The 22863-nt window shown below is 35.5% G+C and overlaps 1 protein-coding gene across 2 annotated transcripts in view; it reads right to left on the reverse strand.

Annotated features, from left to right (window-relative positions):
• SUCLG2 (succinate-CoA ligase GDP-forming subunit beta) overlaps positions 1 to 22863 on the reverse strand; it is a 311455-nt gene that overhangs the window by 164276 nt on the left and 124316 nt on the right. For both annotated transcript variants that reach the window (XM_051980490.1, XM_051980497.1), the window contains exons 3-4: positions 9823 to 9922; positions 8675 to 8765 (exon numbers count right to left, since the gene is read on the reverse strand). In XM_051980490.1, coding sequence (XP_051836450.1) covers positions 8675 to 8765; positions 9823 to 9922 — 191 coding nt within the window. The remainder of the gene's footprint in view (positions 1 to 8674; positions 8766 to 9822; positions 9923 to 22863) is intronic.

Below are 22863 nucleotides of genomic sequence, written 5' to 3' on the forward strand. Positions count from 1 at the left end.
AAATGCAAATTAAGACAACTCTGAGATACCACTACACACCTATCAGATTGGCTAAGATGACAGGAAAAAATAATGATGAATGTTGGAGGGGATGCGGGAAAACTGGGACACTAATGCATTGTTGGTGGAGTTGTGAACGAATCCAACCATTCTGGAGAGCAATCTGGAATTATGCCCAAAAAATTATCAAATTGTGCATACCCTTTGATCCAGCAGTGTTTCTATTGGGCTTATATCCCAAAGAAATACTAAAGAAGGGAAAGGGACCTGTATGTGCCAAAATGTTTGTAGCAGCCCTGTTTGTAGTGGCTAGAAACTGGAAAATGAATGGATGCCCATCCATTGGAGAATGGCTGGGTAAATTGTGGTATATGAATGTTATGGAATATTATTGTTCTGTAAGAAATGACCAACAGGATGAATACAGAGAGGACTGGCGAGACTTACATGAACTGATGCTAAGTGAAATGAGCAGAACCAGGAGTTCATTATACACTTCGACAACGATATTGTATGAGGACATATTTTGATGGAAGTGAATATCTTTGACAAAGAGACCTGAGTTTCAATTGATAAATGACGGACAAAAGCAGCTACACCCAAAGAAAGAACACTGGGAAACGAATGTAAACTATCTGCATTTTTGTTTTTCTTCCCGGATTATTTATACCTTCTGAATCCAATTCTCCCTACGCAACAAGAGAACTGTTCGGTTCTGCAAACATATATTGTATCTAGGATATACTGCAACATATCCAACATATAAAGGACTGCTTGCCATCTAGGGGAGGGGGTGGAGGGAGGGAGGGGAAAAAAAATCGGAACAGAAACGAGTGTCAATATAATGTAATTATTAAATAAAAAAAAATAAAAAAAAAAGAGAAGAACAAATCCATCACAATTGAGTAGCATAAAAAAAAAAAAAAAAAAAAAAAAAAAAAAAAAAAAAAAAAAAAAAAACCACAGTCCCTGGTACATAACAATAGACATTTAACAAGTGACTGATTGATTGATAAACTTTTCTGGAACTTGTTTTAAAATTAGAAAAAATAAGTGGTCCCTAGAAATTATCAAAGTAGTTACTATAGTAATAATAAACCAATAGAATCCTTTCATTTCACTTTTAAGCTAACAACAAGACCTTGACATCTCGCTTTCCTTGGTCAGCTATCATGCTAGACAAACTAGCGTAACATTTAACATAACAAAATGCCATAAAATCCAGCAAGTTTAAGTGATACAGAATGGATTCTATAATTAATGAACATATGTAGTGGGCAGAGGGCCAGTCTCTGAGCCAGGAAGACATTGTTCTAAATTCCACTTCAGTATTGTAGTAAACTGGGCATTATTCTATCATTCTTTACTCTGTATTCTAATCTAACAGATTGAAAGATAATAACTGCAGTACCTATTTCTCAAGGTTGTTGTAAGGCTCTAAGGAGATTATGCTTGCTTTGCAAGCTTTAAAGAGCTACCAAAATTTCAGTTATGATTATCGAGTCTCAAGGTCTTCAACTTCTTCATTTTATAAATAAATGGAGACTAGCCAATAGTAAGGGGTAAATAAATGCTCATTGACTTGACCCAGGAAGCTTATGTTATTTCCCCAGGGTCCTATAAAGTATAATCAGTATTTTGCGCTCAGTGCTTTTACCATTGGTCCATACTGCCTCCCCAAATTAACAGTGACATTTCCATGGAAATGATTATTCATCACTGAAATATAGGAAGTGTTGGGGATATCTTCAGAAGAGAGAATTTGCAAGTGGAAAATGTTATCCACACAGATCTGAACTGATGTATAACTGAGGAACATAGGGTCATAGATTTATAACTGAACAGAAGCTTAGAAGACTTCTAACATTCCCTTTCTATTGAATAAAGATGTAAACAGTGGTCTAGAAAGATAGCAAATCTAGAGGAACAGAGCCAGAAGCACATGAAAGTTGTTACTTTTGCAGGGCCATAGAGTCATAGATGACAGATCTATATTCTAAACCCCTTATTTACTACATGAGAAAACCCAAAGTCAGTAAGATGAAGTTGCTTTGTCCTACCCATGGCATTTTCAACATGATGTATCCCCATGTAGAACCAATCCCTTTACATTACACAGATAATGAGCATCAGAGACAGCCCTTGACCATAATGCTTCCAACTCCATACTAAGAAGTTTTTTTCTGTGGTATTGAGCAGCTGAGAAGTTTCAGAGGGTAACTTTGAACTCAAGGCTTCCCAACTTCAAGTCTGGCTTACACATGAACTCTGTGATTAAATCAATATAAAGAGATTCTTCCCACTGCAGTGAACCCTTTCCTACTTCTCCTGCAACTTTAAATCTTAGAAGGTCCAAAAAGATACAATGATTTTTTCACAATCATACTATGTTCTATGTGAATGGCAGGCCGATAATCCTAGTCTTTCTGACTCCAAAGCCATCCCTGACATTGTCTGCCCACTATCCCAGGCTTCTTTTCCCCTAGATCTTTATTGCCAAGCTTACCTCTATACTTCTCTGTTAAAATGCTACTTGAATACCTAATGCTGGCATGGATAGGACCCTGGCATCCTAGAGCCTAGGCCAACAGAATGGAAGATCTGCCAGATTCCAAACTGGAAAGGTCACATCTGCACACTTGCCAACAGAGAGTGTTCATTTTTTATTCAAAGGGCAACTTCAGTTAGTATTAGAAGGCTGAGGAACATCAAAGGACTCCAAGCATGATGGGCCATTCAGCTAGCCATTGGGATGCAGCATGAAGGAATCAAAAGACATCAAACATGACATCATAAAACTAGACCTCCACTTGGCCCCTTTTTGCCATTTGCTACCAGAGGCAGGTAGGTAGAAAAGTGGATAGGGTACCAGGTTTGGGATGAAGTCCAACCTGGCCTTAGATACTTACTAGCTGTGTAAACTAGTTGTTTGCCTCTGTTTCCTCATCTGTAAAATGAGCATGATAATGACAACCTCCTAGAGTTGTTAGGATACTTTACAAATATTGTATCCTTTATTGGGAGTATCGAAGGATATAATATTTATAAAAGACTTAGTATAGAACTTAGCACATTGTAGACACTATTTAAATGTTAATTATTATTAACTATGGGTGTCCTCTCTCCATGGCAACTCACTTGAAGTCTTAGGGCCTTAATTTCCTCATTTATAAAATGAAAGTATTCAACTAGATGGCTCTTCTTGCTTCAAAACAATGATCCTAATTAGGATTTGAGGAAAGTAACACATTTTAGTCATGATCATTCATGAAGCTGATCTAGTGGTATGAGCTTCTCTTGCAGGAATAAGGACCTACTCAGTCAATAAACATATTAAGCACCTATTATGTACCAAATATTATCTTAAATTCTGGGGATAAAAAATGGCCAAAAAACCCAATTTCTGTCCTCAAGGAGCTCTTAGCCCAATGGGGAAACAATGGTAAATCACAATGTACAAACAAGCTACATACAGGAAAAACTGGAAATAATGCAAAGAAGGCTGTAGGGTAAAAGGGGATGGGGAAAGGCTTCTGGGGCTCACACCAATAAATGCATGAATCCTTAGAAATTCTGACCACGTTTGTTAATGTATTTTTATCTAAAATTTAATGCCATTTAAGAATGAATTAAGAATTCTTTGAGGGCATAAACTATTTAATATGACAGTGGGAGAGACCCAAAGGTTTTCTAACCCAGGCTTCTCATTGGATAAATGTGGAAAGTGGCACAAGAAGTGAATGACATGCCTAAATTCAAAAGGTATTAAACATCAGAGGGAGGAAGGTTTCATGCTCTGGGTCTCTGACTCCAAAGTCAGTCTTCTTTCTATTTTCCTTTTTATATTTATATAGTCAGTGCACAGGATTCTACCTGGAACCTTGCAGGCATTTAGGCCAATTCAATTCAACAAGTATTCATCTCCAACCAACTACCAACCTAATGGGAAGAGAGATAGAGAGAGGGAAGGAGGGAGAGAAGAAGGAAGAGAGGAAAGGACAGAGACAGAGACAGAGAAGAGAGAGGCAGAGGCCAGAGACAGACAGACACAGAGACAGACAGAGACAGACACTGAAAAAGAAAGACAGAATCTAAATCATTGAACTGACTATATTAATTCTAGGATTGTCCTCTTTGAAGAAAAAAAAATATGGGCACAAATCCAAGCAGAATCTAAATAAATCCAAACAGAAACATTAAATTAAGTACCATTCTCTAGTAGCCCCAGTTCTTAGGTGATGTCTTGAAAATGGTAGACATTTAATAAATATTGGTGGCACTTAATTTGTTGAACTGTCTAAGACCAAAATAAACCAAGTGAGAGTGATTAGTCATATTACAAAAGCATTCACTAGAATCTTTTAAATGATACATGACTCCGGTGCACATAGAAATTGCTTCAGTATATATAAAAGGGTGATATATCCATGACATTTCAGGAGCATATCTCCAGGCAAAATGAAAGTAAAATGACACACAATGGTAGCCAGGTTTGTTATTTAATGGTACCCTGAATTCTGCTTTTAAAGAAAGCAAGATAGCACAGGGAAGCACACGTTCAAAATGTAGAATTCTGAGACATTTTACAGCTATATACTTTGGACAAACCACTTTAGTCTCTCTAATCTTCAGTCTCGTCACCTGTAAAATGGGCAATAGGGCAGCTAAATGGTGCAGTGAATAGAGTGCTAGGTCTGGAGTCAGGAAGATTTCATCTTTCTGAGTTTCAATCTAGACTCAGACAATTACTAGCTGTGTGAGTCTAAGCAAGTTACTTAAACCTGCTTGCCTCGAGCTCCTAATCTGTAAATTGAGATTCAGAAGGCAGTTGCAAATCAATGCCATATCTTTGCCAAGAAAATCTCCAAATTGGAAAAATCAAAAATTAGTTATGAAGCATTTAGCGTAACTGAAAGACTCGATAACAACAATAACAAATAGGTATTACAGGACTTGAACTAATTATTACATAGGATAGTTTTGCTAAAATTGCTTTGTAAATTGTGCGATATCTAGAATCAGTCTGATATAATGCATAAAGAAGTAGACTCAAGTGTTTGAGAGACCTCAGGTCAAGTCTCATCTATGACAACATGGAGACTGTGTGACCACTGACATTGCTTAACTTCTCAGTTACCACACAATTCTAAAATTGCTGAACATCTACCCCCAGAAAGAGGACTGTGGGAACTGAGTGTGGATCACACCATAGCATTTTTTCTTCTTGTGTTGTTTTCTTGAATTTTATTTTCTTTCTCATTTTTTCTGTTTTTGATCTGATTCTTCATGTGTAGCAAGATAATTATATAAATACATGGGCCTATATTAGATTTATATATATATATATTTACCATGTTTAACCTATATTGAGTTATTTGCCATCTAGGAGAGGGGGTGGGGGGAAGGTGGGAGAAATTGGAACTCAAAGTTTTACAAGGATCAATATGAAAAATTATCCTTGCATCTGTTTTGAAAATAAAAATCTTTAGTAACATCTTCAAAATATTAAATTAAAAATAAAATTTCTTAACAGTTATATTGGTAAAATAAAGTTTTCCACTGGGAATTCTCCATCACAATGACTTAGTGAAGGCACATTCTTCACTAAGAATTCTCTATGCCATATTTGATTTTTTAAAAATAAAAGGTGTAATTTAAGTGTGAGCTTTGGGCTAGAGAGGAGAATCTATTAAATTCAATGTTAATTATTAATTTAAAAAATACCCTCCAAAATGACATCCTTTTCAATAAATAAATTGTGAAATATTTTTGAAAAAGTTGCAGAGAAGTTGCCAGTCTGTGCTAGTGGAGGGAAATTATTTTTTTTTCATCAGGACTTTCTGTACTGATAAAATATCAGATGTACACTTTGTAACTTAAAAGGGGGCTGGTGGGGTGGTAAAAAGTTAGGTTAGGACCACAAAAAAAAGTAATTTTCCAATTGTCGGTTGACTATCCTTGATAAGCAGAGCTGCTGGAACTGGTGGCAAGTGGCTTTCTTTGTTCCATCTACTGCTTAGCATAGGCTGTGTGCATCCTTAGGTTGATGGAGCTAATGAGGCATCATTATTAAAACTTCCTTCCAGTGAGGTGCCCTCTCTCTGGGCCAATGCCAAGGCACTCTCATGGTACATTAGTCAACAGTTGGTGATTTTCAGGTCATATCAAGAACCTTCTATGACACTGTCTATGAAAAATGAAAAAGAAAAAGCAAAAAAGCTGCTAGCTCCAAGTACTGTAGATGAGGTCAGATCTTTACTCTGGGAGGGCACATGGAAAGAAGAGGCATCCATCTCAAAAATGACTAAAGGACAAAAAAAATTGAAGAACACCAATCCAACTAACTTCTCTCTAAAGCAAACTCCTCTCTAAAGCAAGTTTTCTTAAACTGAGATTAGGAAATATGTTTTTCTTTAATATAGTGAATACTAGTTTTCAAAAAGCAGTTAGGTGGTATAGTGGATCCAGTGCTGAACTCGGAGTCAGGAAAACCTGAGTTCAAATACGCCTCAGATATTTACTAACTGTATGACCATAAATAAGTCTTTTCACCTTGGCCTTTGCTTTCTCAACTGTAAAACAGATGGTAATAGCAACTACTTTACAGGGCTACTGTGAGAATCAAATGAGATAATATTATAAAGAACTTACCAGAGTGCCTGGCACATGGCATTAATTTGCTGAAGATTTATTCCTTTTTTTTCCTTTTTAAGATAATTGATTTCCTTTGTAATTTCAAAGATGTTATTTTATGCATTTAAGAATCTTATTCTGAAGAGAAGTACATAAGCTTTCGAAAATGCCAAAGGCAAGTCCCTTAACCCCAGTTGCCTCAGGAAAAAAAAAAAAGAAAGAAAGAAAAAGAAAAAGAAAAAAAAAAAGAAAGAAAATGCCAAAGGAGTCCATGACACAACAAAATTTAAGACCTTTCATGCAAAACTTTAGTTATTGGTACACAAACATAGATACTTCCAGTTTTCTGCATCAGATTGCTATTCTCATGTCTTTGACTGAGAAGCATCATTGACAGAGTAAGTGCTGCACTGGGAATCAGAAAGATAAGAATGATAAGAAAGATATACTAATGTGGGACCTTGCTTGACCTCAGTTTTCCCAGCTGTAAAATAGTGGACACATAGGTACTGCTAGTACTAATTCTTCCCTAGGATATTGTGAGAGTCCAATTAGAAAAGGTATCATTAAGGGCCTTGCAAATGTTGAAGCATTATTCAAATGCCAGCTTTTGTTGTTCTAGTAATTTTTTGTTGTGGTTCCTAAAAATAATTGTTATTATCGGTATTGAGTAAGAGTTTTGATGAAAGGCACCAGTATAGGAGATAAGGAGAGGGGATTGGCCTTCCAGTCCAGCAAAGTTGAGTTTATCTCTTTTTTTTTCTGATGTGTACTTTGTGATCTTGAGCAAGTCACTTAACCTCAGAATTCTAGGTTTCTAAGAACCAAACTTCAAAAACTATAATTTATGTATACTGGAAGATGAGATTTCCCTAGATGGAAGCTCCTTATACCTATAAAATCACAAATCTTAAATGAATTTAAAAAGACTATGTTATTTACATTTTCAATTTGAAAAGTCCTTTTCTCATGAGACATTGAAAATGGGAGCTTCTCATATGTTATATAAGTATTTTTTATTTCATCGGTCTCAATAAATAGTCTTCCTTTTCAGACATAACTCAGAAAGGACACTGATAGTGGGAAAGAAGTCAGAGAAATGAAACCAGAATGGAGTATGAGATTTGGAGCTTGAAGGGGCTCCTTCAAGTCAAGTTCAAATCCCTCATTTTACAGATAAAGAAACTGAGGCCTAACAAGTTAGGTGACTTATCTTATATGATATATAGTATGTGAGTGGGGCAAGATTTGACCCACATTTTTAGACGCCAACTTTAATATTCTATCCATTATATTGATTGATCTTTGATGATGAGTCTGGAGTCTATGTCATATGAGATTTGCTTAAAAAACTGGATATATTTGACATAAATAAGAGAAGCTTTGGAGGTCATAATAGATATTTTCAAGTCTCTTGAAGTTTATCTTGAAGAAGAAAGATTGTTTTACCTTTTCTACTTCCTGAAGGAAGAACTCTAATTCATGGGAAATTATCAGGATGAGAATTTAGGCCCAATGTAAGGGAAATTTCTTAACACTTAAGATTTATCTAAAGGAAGAACAGTTGCTTCCAAAGGTAGCAGTTTCTTTCTCATTAGAGTTCTTCAGGCAAAGACCAGATAATCATTTGGATGTGTTTTCGAAAGTATTTTTCCCAAGCCACACTGAATGAAACTTGTGTGAATATGGCTTCTAACTCGACAAGTGTCTGATTCCTTGTTGCTCTTGTTCTCATATTTTCAGAGAAAATAACACCCAGTTTGTATATTCACAGGCTAGCAAAAGAGGAAATATAATGATATTTTGTAAAATCTATTCTGAAATCATAGTTTTATTTCTCTACTTGTTACTCTTGCCACAACAAAAAATGGCAGAACCTCTTAACAAACTCTTATAATAAAGCCCATAGTTGATATGGCTTTGTTTAAAACAAAAGTATTTAAATAACCCTATAATATCATCAATAAATCTGTATTCTAAAAATTAAAAGAAAAATAACACCCAGAAAAGAAGAAAATAACACCACAAAAATCCATACTACCTTATTGACTTTCACGCCATCTTTTGGTGTCTGCTTTGTTGCCAGATTATAACCAATCATCTGTTGAGCCAGCTGTCCCACAACTTTAGGACTAAGAGAAAAAAAAAACATAATGACAGAACTGTGTTTTTCTCATTTAAACATTACAGAGCTATATTTCTCCACTCTCCAATTGAGCAGTCATTGGGTATTCCCTGATTCCATGCTGTCTGGGCTGGAATAAAATGATAAAAAGAGTTTCTTGCCCTCAAAAGGTTTAAAATCTTATTGAAGCAATGAAACTTATACATATGAAATTTAGGAATAAAATCCATTAAATGGAAATTCCATGTGGAAGGATGAATGAGATTGATCTGAATTAGCTAAAAAAAAATCAATAGACCAAGGAAAACTACAAAGGACAATATTTCAGAAAGGAAGTAGAATAGATGAGTACAGATAGAGCAAGAGATATATAGAAGACAATGGGAGAAAAGTGAGGTGGCCAAAGGAGAGTTTGAACTACATTGGGACATAGTCTGAGTTATAGCAGAATAGGGAAAGCAGGGTCAGATTACATAGCTCCAGTTTCCCTATGTCAGAAGAAGTTAGAACATGATGTGATCACCAGTGGGGAGTTATTGTAGGTTCTTGAATAAAAGAGTAGATATTCATCTGATGAAGGGGATATTTGGGGAAATGCAATGGCAGAGGATATAAGCCATAACATGAAAGCCATTGCTATCAAAGGTCAAAGCCCCTTTGTCAGGCCACTAGTCATTATTCCTTCATACCCATCTATGCCAGCCCCATAGTATCTGTCAAGAAAGAATGAATGTAATGTAGTTATGTTCTCTTTGATTGGCAGAGGAATCTCATAGGTTCATAGATTTAGAATCTAAAAACCTTAGTGGTAATCAGGTTCACTTCCCTTATTTTATAGATGGAGCCCAGAGAGTAAGAAGTAACTTGTTCGTGGGCACATGGAATTCCATGGGATCATGGCTTTGAGAAGACCACAGTAAGAAGAAGTAATATTATGCATGCCTTCCCATTGCTTGGTTACCCTTCTGCACCTCTTGGTCTTCAATACCCTCCTCCCTTTACCCAGTCCCTAGACAAAGGATATTTCTGACTAAGAGACAAATACATAAAATTCCCAAACTTACTCTTTGGTTAAATGAACTCCTCCTTTCAATCCACTATTGAAAGTGCCTTTTCCTCTCCCTCCAGCTAATATCTGAGCCTTTAGAACAATTTCCTTTGCATCTGTTGGGGGAAAAAAAAGTAAGTTTAGGGTGAGGAAAAAAAATCCAAGAGGAGAAAACCAATTGGAAATAACTTCCAAAAGTGCCTGGTAAAATCTCTGTCAAACGAGCTTTCAAAATAGAGGTACTAGAGAGCTTCACAAACATCTCTATGTTTAGGAGGCTGGCCCACAAACGACAGCTAAACACTTCCAATGTTTTAGCAATTACAATCTCAACTGAGTGCATTGAAGAGGGAAGAAAACATTGAATTCTGCAGAAGAAATGGGGTGCAGAACTCTGAAGTCATGGGTTCTTTTACAGACTTACCAAGGTCCCAGGGGAGTCACACACACACACACACACACACACACACACACACACACAGAGAGAGAGAGAGAGAGACAGACAGACAGACAGACAGATACAGAGACAGATACAGAGAGACAGAGGGAGGAAGGGAGGGAGGGAAAGGAAGGATGGAGGGAGGGAGGGGGAGAGAGAGAGAGAGAGAGAGAGAGAGAGAGAGAGAGGAGGGAAAAAATGTATATGTTTGTATCTGTATGCATTTCTGTATGTATGTATATGACCGTGTGTATATGAGTATTGTATGTCTCTGAGTGCCTCTGTTTCTGTGTCTATAAGTCTGTCTGTGAGAGTGTGTCTATGTGTTTATGTATGTGATCATATGTGTGCATATATGTGTATGTGTCTGTTTCTGTGTCTGTGTGTTGTGAGTGTATATGTGTGAGGGTATGTGTATATATATATATATATATATATATATATATACACATGTCTGTGTATGTTTGTAGGTTTGTTCCTGTGTTTCTGTGTGAGACTGCATGTGTGTGCATGTGTATCTGTATGTGATTGTGTATGTGCATTGTGATTGTGTCTGTGTGTCTGCATACGTGTGTGTTATAAGTGTATATGTATCATATGTATATGTATCTGTTATATATATATAGATAGATAGATAGATTGATTGATTTATAAAATCATCAAATTTGGGTTTTCATTGCAACTCTGAGTGGTAAATACTACAGTTTTATAATCACAGTTTTACAGATGAGGATAATGTATATGTCTGGCTGTTGAGTGGGACAGTAGAGAGAATTTAGGGGTATAGTCATGAAGACTCATTTTCCTGAGTTCAGATCTAGTCTTGGACATTAGTAGCTCTATGACTCTAGGCAAGTCACTTAACCATATTTGTTTCAGTTTCCTCATCTATAAAAATGGATTAGAGAAGGAATGATAAAGCATTCTAATATCTTGATCTAGAAAACCCCAAATGGGGTCACAAAGAGTTGAACATGACAGAATGATTGAACCATAACATAATGTAAATGTGAGTACGCATCTATTATAATATGTATTTCCCTTCTTTTAATATTCCTTTTGGTTCCAATGCCATTATCTGTAAAATATATCATACATATATCTGTGCATCTGTTAAATAAAGAGGGAATATATATATATACACACACACACACACACACAGAGACAGAGAGAGACAGAGAGAGACAGAGATAGAGACAGAAAGAGAGACAGAGGGTTATAACCTCTTGGTTTCCTTGCAGCTCCCAGCTGATAATCCTCTTATCTTAAATAGAAAGATAATAAGTATACCTATTTAGGAAAAAAAAAAACTAAGAGAATGAAGAAATGTTTCTAGTAGAAAGTGGCAGAGGTGCTGAGCAAAATCTTCTAAGAGATGGAGGTAAGGAGAGGCTATTTGGGTGTTGTGTAACTAGAATTAAATTATTTAGAATTAGATTAGAATTGAATTAGAATTAAATATTTAGACTCTTACACTCTTTGTTAGAATTAGTTTAGTTGTTGTTGATTTTTAATACAATTATCTAGTGTGAGGAAACATCAAGTGCTTTTTTATCCATACTTGTTTGAGACAGGCATTGTTTAAATTGTAAAAACAGTAGCTGGCCAAATGCTGAAATCCCTTGGAGCCATTCTTCCTGAGTCAGATTTTTTTTTTCCCTATCCTTGCTACATCATAAATGATGCTCTTACCACTCACTCCAAGCCCTAGAGCAGCAAAACCTCAAAACCACAAGGAATACTCTGACAGAATGCTTAATTTGTCATTGTTAATTGACATGGGCACACTTGATTAAATTAGGCTTAGTTACTAACCAACAAGACAAGGAAACAGTCATGTTCTCAATGAAGAGCTGTCACTTAGATATCCTTTTTACTACTAGCCATAGAACTTTAAAACACTTCATCTCCAAACCACACGAGCTGAGGAGGATCACGGGGGTGTACACTGTATTTGGCAACAACAGCAATGACAAAGAATGCAAGCAGTCACGTCAATACCAATATATTTTCACAGCTGCACTCAAGACCAGAAGTAAGTGGGCTGAAAGTGAGCATAACTATGGAAGGTTGGGCCTGGAGCACTAATCAATACAGAGGAGTTCAGTTACACATAGCAAAGCAGGCTCTTCTCACCCTAGAGGAAACCAACATGAAGTAATTTAATTCGGTAGCTATTTACCCAAGCTCTTGAAAATTAAGTAAACCAGCCAAATCTTATTTCACAGTAAGTAGGCCTGATCATTCATCATTTACCAAGTTGATGCACTACCTAATGTCCCTATTTCTATTATATTTAAAGATCTGATTTTTCCAAAAGCTCACAAAAACCTCTGTTGTGTTTTTATCTCCTGCCTAAATTCCCAAAATAAATTTTAAAAGAATATCCCATAGAAGAAATGCTATTTTTGTGTGAATATATAAAGTGGTTTAACTGTGCATTAAGGATAACAGGCTTTTGTTTTGTTTTCCCCCCCAATCCCTCACACTTTAATAAATTTTGGACTGAATTGTATTAACCCCTTATCCTAACAATTAAGTTAGAGGCATTATTTGTTTACCTATTTTAGTATGAAGAAAAGTGGCAACAATCACAGTCTTATTTGGTAGGTTTGATAGATTTTCAGATGTAGGCCTTTTAAAAATTCAAACTATTTACAACCACTCACTCCTCCACCAAAAAGAAAAGAAAAGAAAAAAAATTATCTATCCCATACATTTGTTATTCTTTAACTATTAGATGCTTAAAAATAACTTGAATTTTATATTCATCTCTTCTTGCTCACCATAATAACAATAGAAATTACTATAATCATAATAATGTGGCCATTCAACTATTTTTTTCAAATCCCCAAACAATTCTATGGTGAACAAGAAATCCCACTGGTAGTATGTAAATTCTAATTTAAATTCATTACAAGTGACACAGAACAAGTAGACCAAGTGGGAAATACTTTATTTTTAAATTAAGTAAATTTTGTACCATTGGTTCATTTGAGTTTTAATACTTTCATGTATGTGGTACACTAAAAAGATTGATAAAATATTATCTTGAGGACTTCTGAGTTGAGCACTCTACCACCACAATTGAGCTATAAATATATTTGGAGAAAGCTGATGGGGAAAATGAGTAAAATACATTCTTGAAAATATATTTTTAAAAATGTAAATGTACCATAAATATAAATTAATAATATTTAATTCTTTAAAAATGCACTCAGAAAACTTGCTATTTTCAACAACATTAGTATTCAAAATGCAAAAAAGTGCTCTTTGTAGTAAGACATGGATTCAATCTCACCTTTGATACACTGACTGTATATCTCTGAGAATTTATTTTTTCCTATAAGTGTCCCTAACATTTGGTCTCTAAGACCAAGATTTGTAGAACAGGTGTAGATCCTCCTTGGTAGAGGGGAGTTTCCTCAGCTGTGAAATGTAGACACATTTCATCTTTATGAATATATTGCCCAATAAAGCAAAGAGAAGTCCAATGTAAAATTAGCCTGTAGAAAGACTGGCGGTATATCCCACTAGGCAGTCATCCCAAGGGCATTTGAGGATGATAAAAGAAAAAAGAAGACTACAAACTGAAGAAAAATGAAAAGATTTGCAAAAATATTATTTAAAAACTTTTCTTCATAAAGGATAGTATAAGCCCTAACATCACATCTCTAAAGTGCTTATCAAAGAATTCTAAATTGTACCAAAGATAATAAAAATGGTAAAAGGAGACAGATTGGATCAATTAAGGAGGAGATACCTGTTGGAGATGATGTAGACTTGACTGTACCACTGCCTCCAAAGATCTGATTTTTTTGTGTGTGCAGTATGATAATTGTGAAAAAATATATAGACAAATTGCTCAGGTTTAACATATGTTGGATTAACTGTCATCGAGTGGGGGAAAGAGAGTTTTTTAAATAAGAATTATTCCTGTTATTACTGATATTCCATTGTAGGATTTCTTCCTTCCTTTTTTTTCTTTCCTTCTTTTCTTGTTTCCTTCTTTCTCTCCTTCCTTCTTTCCTTTCCATATGTAGCATATTTAAACACTGAATAACATGATTTGATCCCCATAGTTTGGCAAGTTTAATCTTCCTTATTCAAAAATCTAGGGGTATACTTTTCTAATGACATCAATCTAAATTTTCATTTGAGTATGATATTCCTTCCCACTTTGTTCACCTCTGTTAATTGCTAGTCAGTGCTCCAGATTAACCAATTAATATCAAATCAACTAGAAAAAAAAGCATGTATTAAATGACTGTTGTGTGCTAGGATACATGCTATCAATTAGTTTTTATAACAGGAAATTTATTTAGAAGAAGTACAAACTGCCTCACAACACTTGGCAGAGGGACACTTCCCCCTTCACTTTCCTTCTTCCTCCACTTCTCCTGTCCATCTTTATTGGTCCCTGCTTCTCTCCCTCTCTCCTTCTGTTATAGACATAAAAATCTGATCACTCAGAATATCAAAATCTCATTTAAAGAGAAAGACCTGGTAGATAGAAAGGGAAGACTTCTAGTTTATTAAGCAAAAAGCTGTTAGATGAAGGATAAGCTTTTAATTTCTAACTAAAATGTCCATTTATTCAATGAAAAGAAAAGTATTTGTTCATTGAAACAGCAATATCTTACAATAGTGTGCTGCTCCCTTAATTTAACTCATTGTCAGGAAGATTCAGATATAGCCATGTCCCTGCACCTTACACACCTATCTTTTTATATGAGCAATATCTCTTTTGTTCTCCATATAAGTTCCCATATTAAAATCAGATAAATCATCCTTTTTATAACACTATACTCTTGAATATATTGTATATTTATTACTAAATTATAAGCCTCATTAAAATCTATAATGATAAATTAGCCACTCTCTTGATTCTGTCACTGATGTTATTAATTGCTTTCATAGCCATTACTACACCCTTTGATGATGATAAAATTTTTAAAGCTAGTTAAAATCATTTTGGCCAAGACTCAGACAAGGTTTACTGCTAAAATCTTTTAAGGAAATGGAACAACAGAAAACATTTTGTGTATATCATAGTTTTCAATTCATTTCATGTTAATCATTTACTAATAACAATAAAAAACCTACCTCTTTCTACAAAAAAAAATGGAAAAAAATGATAACTTATTTTTTTACAGTTTTAGGAGATCTGGATTCAAAGCCCCATTTCAACATATAATACCTATAAGATAACTGGAAATTTCTGATCCTGTTTCCTCAGTTGTAAAATGGAGAAAATAACCCATTGAAGGCTAAAACCTTTTTGATTTAATTAAATTCAATAAATGTATATTGATTTTACTTATTTGTCTTGGATACTGGGATACAAACATATAAATGGAAGAGTCCTTGCATTTAAAGAACTTATAGTCTACTGAGGGAAGTCAAGATTTATACAGCCAATCATTATATATATATATATATATATATATTAAATTAAAACTAATTTCAATGGATGCAGCACTTACAACTGGAGAATTCAGAAAAAGTATATGTAATAAATGACACCTGAGCTTTGCTCCAAAGGAGTCTACAAATGTGGGACCAGGTGAGGCAGGTGAGGAGGTATAGGGAATGGTCTGTGCAAAAAGAGAGAGCCTGAATCTTAGGACAGAGTCTGTTTTCAGTCATATCTCTCTGTAACCATTAGCCCCTCCTTACACACACCCCATGAACCCACTCTAGCAGAGTGCCATACACATTTTAATGTATTAATACTGTAATGTATATGTGTATTTACATTAATATGCGTGCACTAAATCAGTCTAATATATTTGTATCACTTACCTGACAAGATCATTATAAAGAACAAGTTTTGTCCAACTTAAAGCATGGGGTGGGGATAGAAAAACAAAGTTTCTTGATTACTTTTTTCATTCTTATAAATAAAATTAAAGTTGATCTAAATTATCTCTTAGTTCCTCCAGTTCTAAAATCTATGACTGTATGAATTTTAATATTATTGCATTGCAACAACCTGTTTCAAGTTTCCTTTGCAAATGTTTTCAAATGAAGATTAGAATTTTGCACCAGAAATTGATGCTGACATTTTCTATTCTCTCTTTTTCATTATGGAGGTCTTTAGAGAGGAACATTAATAGATTGTAAAACTTCTGGAACTGTTTTGATATTTTAAAAAATAAATTTAAACAACATCTTCCTGAGAAAAGTGAATAGCTATTTAATGAACAAAAATATATGCTACTGTTATAGGGTTATATCTGGGGAGAAAAATAAAGAAGTTGTTAGAAAATAGTTATTTCTTTTCCTATTGTAAAATGCAACTTAATACTAAAAACACTGGGACAGGCTCACAAAGTTGTAGGAAACTCTATTGATGACCAGACTTGGAATTTGTAATTAGCAAAATTTTAAGTAGACTTTGATAATACACCAAATGGTCTTTTATGACTCTTCCCTGATGCTATTTTAGGTTCCATTCTAGTCTCAGCCCTGTCCTGTAATACTTGCAAAGGCAACTTGATGTAAAAATACAGAGTACAACAAGTGCTTATACAAGAAGGAAATCATATTCATGAAGCTAAATTATTTTTGTCTCCAAAAAAATCTCTTTGTATCTAAGTAATTATTATTGAAAAGATAAATTGTTCATGTATTTCTTTATTTGAGAGGTTTTCTGTAATACCGCTTCAATGACAGATACCATTGTTGTGAAAAACTAGTAAAGCTTCAAAATGGAAAAGAGCTAGAAAAGTTTTTTTTTTTTTTTACTTTTCTAGTGAGCATAAATCCAGTTTTTAATTGGATTGAAATCGGATTAGATTTATTGTTTTTGATTTATACTATACTTATAATCATCTAAAATACTTTTCAAAGGATCTTAAAATAAGATTGAATGGGGAAAATTAAATTGATTCAAATTGATAAGAAATTTATAACAATAAAGATAAATTCCTGTACTTAAATTAAAAAAATCAAATTTACAAGCATACTCTGGGAGATATGATTAGAAAAGAATGGTTTTAGTGAATGAATGAGTGAATTAATGGATGGATAGATGAGTGAACAAAAAAGCATTTGTTAAGCACTTGCTAAGTGCAAATCACTATGCTAAGGTCTACATAAAAATAAAAAAGTAAGACAAAGAAAATCTTTGCTTTCAAGAAGCTCACATTCTAATAGGGATGATAGGGAAAGAAAAAAGACAGACAGGTAATGGATACAAGACCCTTGAGGTGCAATGGGAAAGCACTTCTTTATTTTCATTATTGTTGATAAAATAGCATCTATTTCTGAGGTTGAGTCATTAAACAAAGCTAAGTAAGTATGTGGCAAAAAAAAATTTCCCCAGATGAATAGCTGTGGCTGCTGAAGAGGTGGAGGCTATGGCATCTCCAAAAGCAGTTATAACCTCTCACCTTGATAAGGCTATTAGGAAGAGGATTCTGGGAAGATGGTAGAATAGGTTGGTAAATTTCAAGTTCTCCTGATTTCCCCCACAAAGAGAACACATCTTTTGCTCAGGGCAAACATAGATTGGTGAAAAATCAGGAGGATTTGGGGAAGAATTGGGGACCTCAAAGCTACAGACTAGATGATCTGAAGACAGAGGCTGGGAATAACCCATGTGAAGTGTAAATAATTCCAGGCTAACTCCTTGGTCTACCTGGGTGTGACTGGAGCTTCAGCAGGAACCACAGAGATTTTCACCTAATGTACTATTTGTGGAATCAGAGTCTGAATCTGGGAATAATGAGGCAAACTCTGCCAATGCGACCATCAGGCCCAGATGTGCTGTTGAGACACAGTCCTGTGTGAGAAGGAGCCAGGACACTGGGAGGGCAGAAGTGGGGCAGGGACGATGTTGGCTGTGGGCACTTACTGGAGGGGTAGTTCTTGATTTGGGGATACTAGTCAGGGAGGAGAGTTGAGGTGAAGCCAGCAGCACCATCCCCCTACCCCGGGATTAGAGGTGCTTACTCTAATATCTCTTATTTTAAAAAAATGATAAAGTTTCTGGGGCAGGCTGGAAACCGAGTTGATGTTCTACTAATGAGGGTTTGCTCTTCCTTAGGCTCTTGTTCTACCCACTGGATCCAAGGCAGTTAGTAAGAAGTTGGTATTTTTTTGTTTCTCTTTTTTATTGTAGTAAGTTCATTTATTTTAAATATGCTTTGGGGAGAGAAAAAGTGGAGCAAAAGGGAAAATCCATGGGAGAGACTAAAAAAACAGAAAAAAAGAAATGAACATAGCATGTATTGATTTACATTCAATCTCCAGAGTGATTTTTCTGGATGCAGATGGCATTTTGTATCCAGAGTTTATTGAGACTGCCTTGGATCACTGAACCACTGAGAAAAACCAAGTCTTTTATAGTTGATCATGGCACATTCTTGCTGTTATTGTATACAAGTCCTAGTTCTGCTTGTTTCATTCAGCATCAGTTCATGTAAATCTTTCCAGGTCTTTCTATAATCAGCTTGTTCATTATTTTTTATGGAACAATAATATTCCATTACCTTCATGTACCACAACTTATTCAGCCATTCTTCAACTGATGGGCATCCACTTCTTTTCCAATTCTTTGCTATCACAAAAATATCCACTACAAATATTTTTGTGCATTTGAATATTTTCCCTCCTTTATGTTTTCCTTGGAATACAGACCCAGTAATGTCACTGTAGGGTCAAAGGGTATGCATAGTTTTATAGTCCTTTGGACATAGTTTCAGATTGCTCTCCACAATGGCTGGACCATTTCACACCTCTATCAACAATTCATTAGTGTCCAAGTTTTTTCACATCTCCTGCAACATTTATCATTTTTCTTTTTTTGCCATATGAGCCTATCTAATAAGTATGAGGTAGTACCTCAGAGTTGCTTTAATTTGCATTTCTCAAATCAGTAGTGATTTAGAGCCTTTTTTTCATATAGCTATGAATTGATTTAATTTCATCATCTGAAAAAGGTCTGTTTATATAGTGACCATTTATGAATTGGGGAATGACCTGTATTCTTATTAATTTGAAACACTTCTTTTTATATTTTAGAAATGAGACCTTTATTAGAACCATTAGCTGTAGTGATTTTTCCCAGTTTTGTTTCTGCTGGTAGGAGTTGGTATCGATGGTAGATGGAATAGGGGGGCTCCTTCTCCATAATGATTGCCCCTCTGGTCAGTGAAGCAGGTTGGAAAAATGGATGATCTGAGGAGTATTATTAGTATTATTATATACTATCATGTATATCAAACTTCCTATGGTGAACCATTGGTAATATACTTTTTTCTGATGCTCAGTCTCCTCATCAATAATATGAGGAACCTGGACAGCCTGATATTTCCACACTAGCCCAGCTCACAAACCTATGATCTTAGTGATATGGCACCCAAAGTTCATGCAATATTAGGCTATGTGAACAGAAGTTGAGAATAATATCCAGGATGAAAAAGATGACCTCTTTCCTGGACAGATCTGGAGTTCTGTGGCTAGTTCCAGGTGCAAGAAAATATGAAAACATGAAAAATTTTCAAAAGCTATCCATCACATATAATGCTGTCAGAAGTAGTTACAGGAATAAAATATCTTTAACCAAAATAAAAACGTGGAGGGGGCAATTGTATGAAACAGGGAAGGTATGTGATTATGATAACCTACAATCATTTTAAAAGCTGTCACATAGAAGCGAGATAAGATTTACCCTATTTGGCCTTGAAGCCAAGGACCAATTGTTGGAAGTTAAAATCAGGTAGAAGTTGGCTGAATTTAAAGAAATGCATCCTAACAGAGCTCTCCAAAAGCTCAATGTGCTGTCTCAACATATAGTAAGCTCATCAGTAGGAGTCAAGCAAAGTTGTTATCTCCTGTTCAGGGCTATTATGTAAGGGATTCAGTATTCACATGAAGGCTGGACCAGATGGCCTCTGAGATTCTTTCCAATTCTTAGTCTTTGAGCATATGAAATGAACTCAAGACTCTCATTGTATTTGTGGAGTTGCTTATTTAGCATCCTGCTCATTTCTCTGTCAGCATTTTTCAACTTTATTAATTTCTTGTTTCATTGAGAAAGTGTTCTACTATTCCTTTGAATGAATTAATGGGTAAGTAGTTTGGAGTTCTAAACTCGAAATCATTCATGCATACCTAGGCTTGCTGTATCTTAGGGAAAATATTTAGATCTTCACAGAGCTGTTAGCCATCAAGTCAATGACCCTGTCTTAGGGATGACACCCACAGATTTTGCTATCACTGAAACGCACATTTTCCTTCTTTGTAACTTCAAGACATCCATCTCTTTACTCAGAGTGTTTCACTGCCTCTGACTTGCTGAGCTGGACTTGGTGCTAAGGTAGTGTTTATTTTGCTTTTTACTATGCTGCCTCCATGATAGAGACTGAGAGAAAGAGACAGACAGAGACATAAAACAGGGGGAGAAACATAGAGAGAGAGACGCATACACACACACACAGAGAGACACAGAGACACAGAGAGACAAGGATAGAGATAGAGAAACACAGAAAAACAGAGACAGAGACACACACAGAAACAGAGACAGAGACAATGCCACAGAGACAATCTCAGAGACAGAGAGAGAGGGAGGGGAAGGGAGGGAGAGAAGAAGAAAGAGACAGAGAGAGACACAGAGAGAGAGAGACAGAGAGACAGAGACAGACAGAGATAGCCAGTGAGAGAGAGAGAGAGAGAGAGAGAGAGAGAGAGAGAGAGAGAGAGGAGGGAGGGAGGAAGAAAAGGAGAGAGAGACACATACAGCGAGAGTCAGAGAGACAGAGACAGAGACAAACAGAGAGACAGAGAGACAGAGAGACAGAGAGACAGAGAGAGAGAGACCAACCCTTCCCTCAGTTCCATGCAGAGGTGTGGCATCCACAGGGATAGATAATTGTGTATATTTTGTCATATTTTTTCAATATATTTTTGTCTGGTTTCTTTCATTTCTTCCTCTTTTTTCTTAAAAAAAATCCTCAAAAGATGGGATGGCTCTCTGGGAGAGGGAAAATGGATGAATAAAAGGGGAAATGTTGATAATTTTAAAAGATATAATTTTATTTTTAAAATTATTGATAATCATTTAAAGAAAATTTGAGAGAAGACAGGCTGCTGGTGTAAAGGAATCATATAGGCCATAGGGAAGTTCTAACTCATGAAGGTAATAGGACAAAAGACATTTGATAACCCTTGTCCTCAAATGAGAATATCTACAAGGTTTCTGTGTAATTTATTACATCTCTTTCAAAGTGCCTGAGTTTAAAATGACTACGTCTTACACTTTTATAGCTCTTCTTGATCTATTCATTGTGTTTGAAATCTAAGTCTGTCACTGGAATTTTAAATACAGATGTGGGGTGGGCTTTAATGGTCTGTAGAAGGGGATTTTGCAGTTTCTGAAAACTGGAATGATCATAACATTGGATTGACTTTTGAAGTGATATGTGAACAGAACTGACAATTTTGTCTTTTCCCTTTCTTCAGAGACAAGCAGCTAGATTGAAAGCTGACCTTGGAGGCAAGAACATCTGGATTCAAGTCTTACTTCTGACTGGGCTATGTGGTCCTAAGTAAGTCATTTAACCTAATCATACTTTTAATAGCTCTCCAAGACTATGGATTACAGAGATTGTGGGGATCTGCATTGGCAGAGGGTGCCTCCTCCCCAGGGAGATCCACAACTTATACCAGTAAAATATCAGGGCTATTATCTAGCTTCTAGCTCTTGTTTCTCCATTTTAGTTATACCATTCATTAGTTTTGTTATTGTTTTTTTATCTGCCCTTATTTTTTTTTCCTAATGCTTCCAACTGATTATTCAAAATAAATGAGGTATATTTATGTTAGGGTGGTGGGATGGAAAAACATGGGGAGCAGGAATAATTTAAATAGCAAAGAAGGTAACTCTGGTCTCAAAGTCAACCTTTTCATCATCAGCAAACATCCACATCCTATAATTGTAAAGCCTGGCTTCGTGTGCTCATTAAGAACCTGCTCTAGATCAACTATCAGCATCAACTAGATGTCCACCTGTTTTTCTGGACAGCTTTCAAATCCACATCCTTTCTGATTAGCCACACAGCATCGGAGCTAGTTGGGAAAGCCTCCTTTTGGACTACTGCTGCATCTTTTTTGAATGCTTTGCTGAGCTAGAGGGTTGATGGTGGGAAAACTGGGCCAAGTATTAATAAGAAATTGGGGAATTAACAACATGTTACATATTTTGCTTTTGCAAGAAAGTTGGCTATATAGGAAAGAAGGAAAAGAAGTCACCTTGACACAAACCTTTGCTGGAAATGTAAATCACTACTTTGGGGAGGCACAGGCCAGCCTCCATATGTAATAAAAGAAAAAGAGAATTTATGAGCATTTTTATGCAGTCATACTAGTGCTTGTATAAGTGTAGCAGTCAGAGAGAATCATGCTTCTTATTTGATGAGTCCAGCAACACTATATCTGAATACTCTTGGCCTCAACTCATTTCATTTACCTCAAAGACAAATAAATCATTGACTAGAAAATTAATTAGGAACTTAAGTTTTGCAATCAAAAGAAACAAGTCAAGATAGTGAAAGATGTTTACTGAGTTACATTAAAAACCCTTTAGAAAACCAATTGGTTTTCTGTGTTTTT

Source organism: Antechinus flavipes, chromosome 1 (assembly GCF_016432865.1).
Source record: "Antechinus flavipes isolate AdamAnt ecotype Samford, QLD, Australia chromosome 1, AdamAnt_v2, whole genome shotgun sequence".
Classification (NCBI taxonomy): domain Eukaryota; kingdom Metazoa; phylum Chordata; class Mammalia; order Dasyuromorphia; family Dasyuridae; genus Antechinus; species Antechinus flavipes.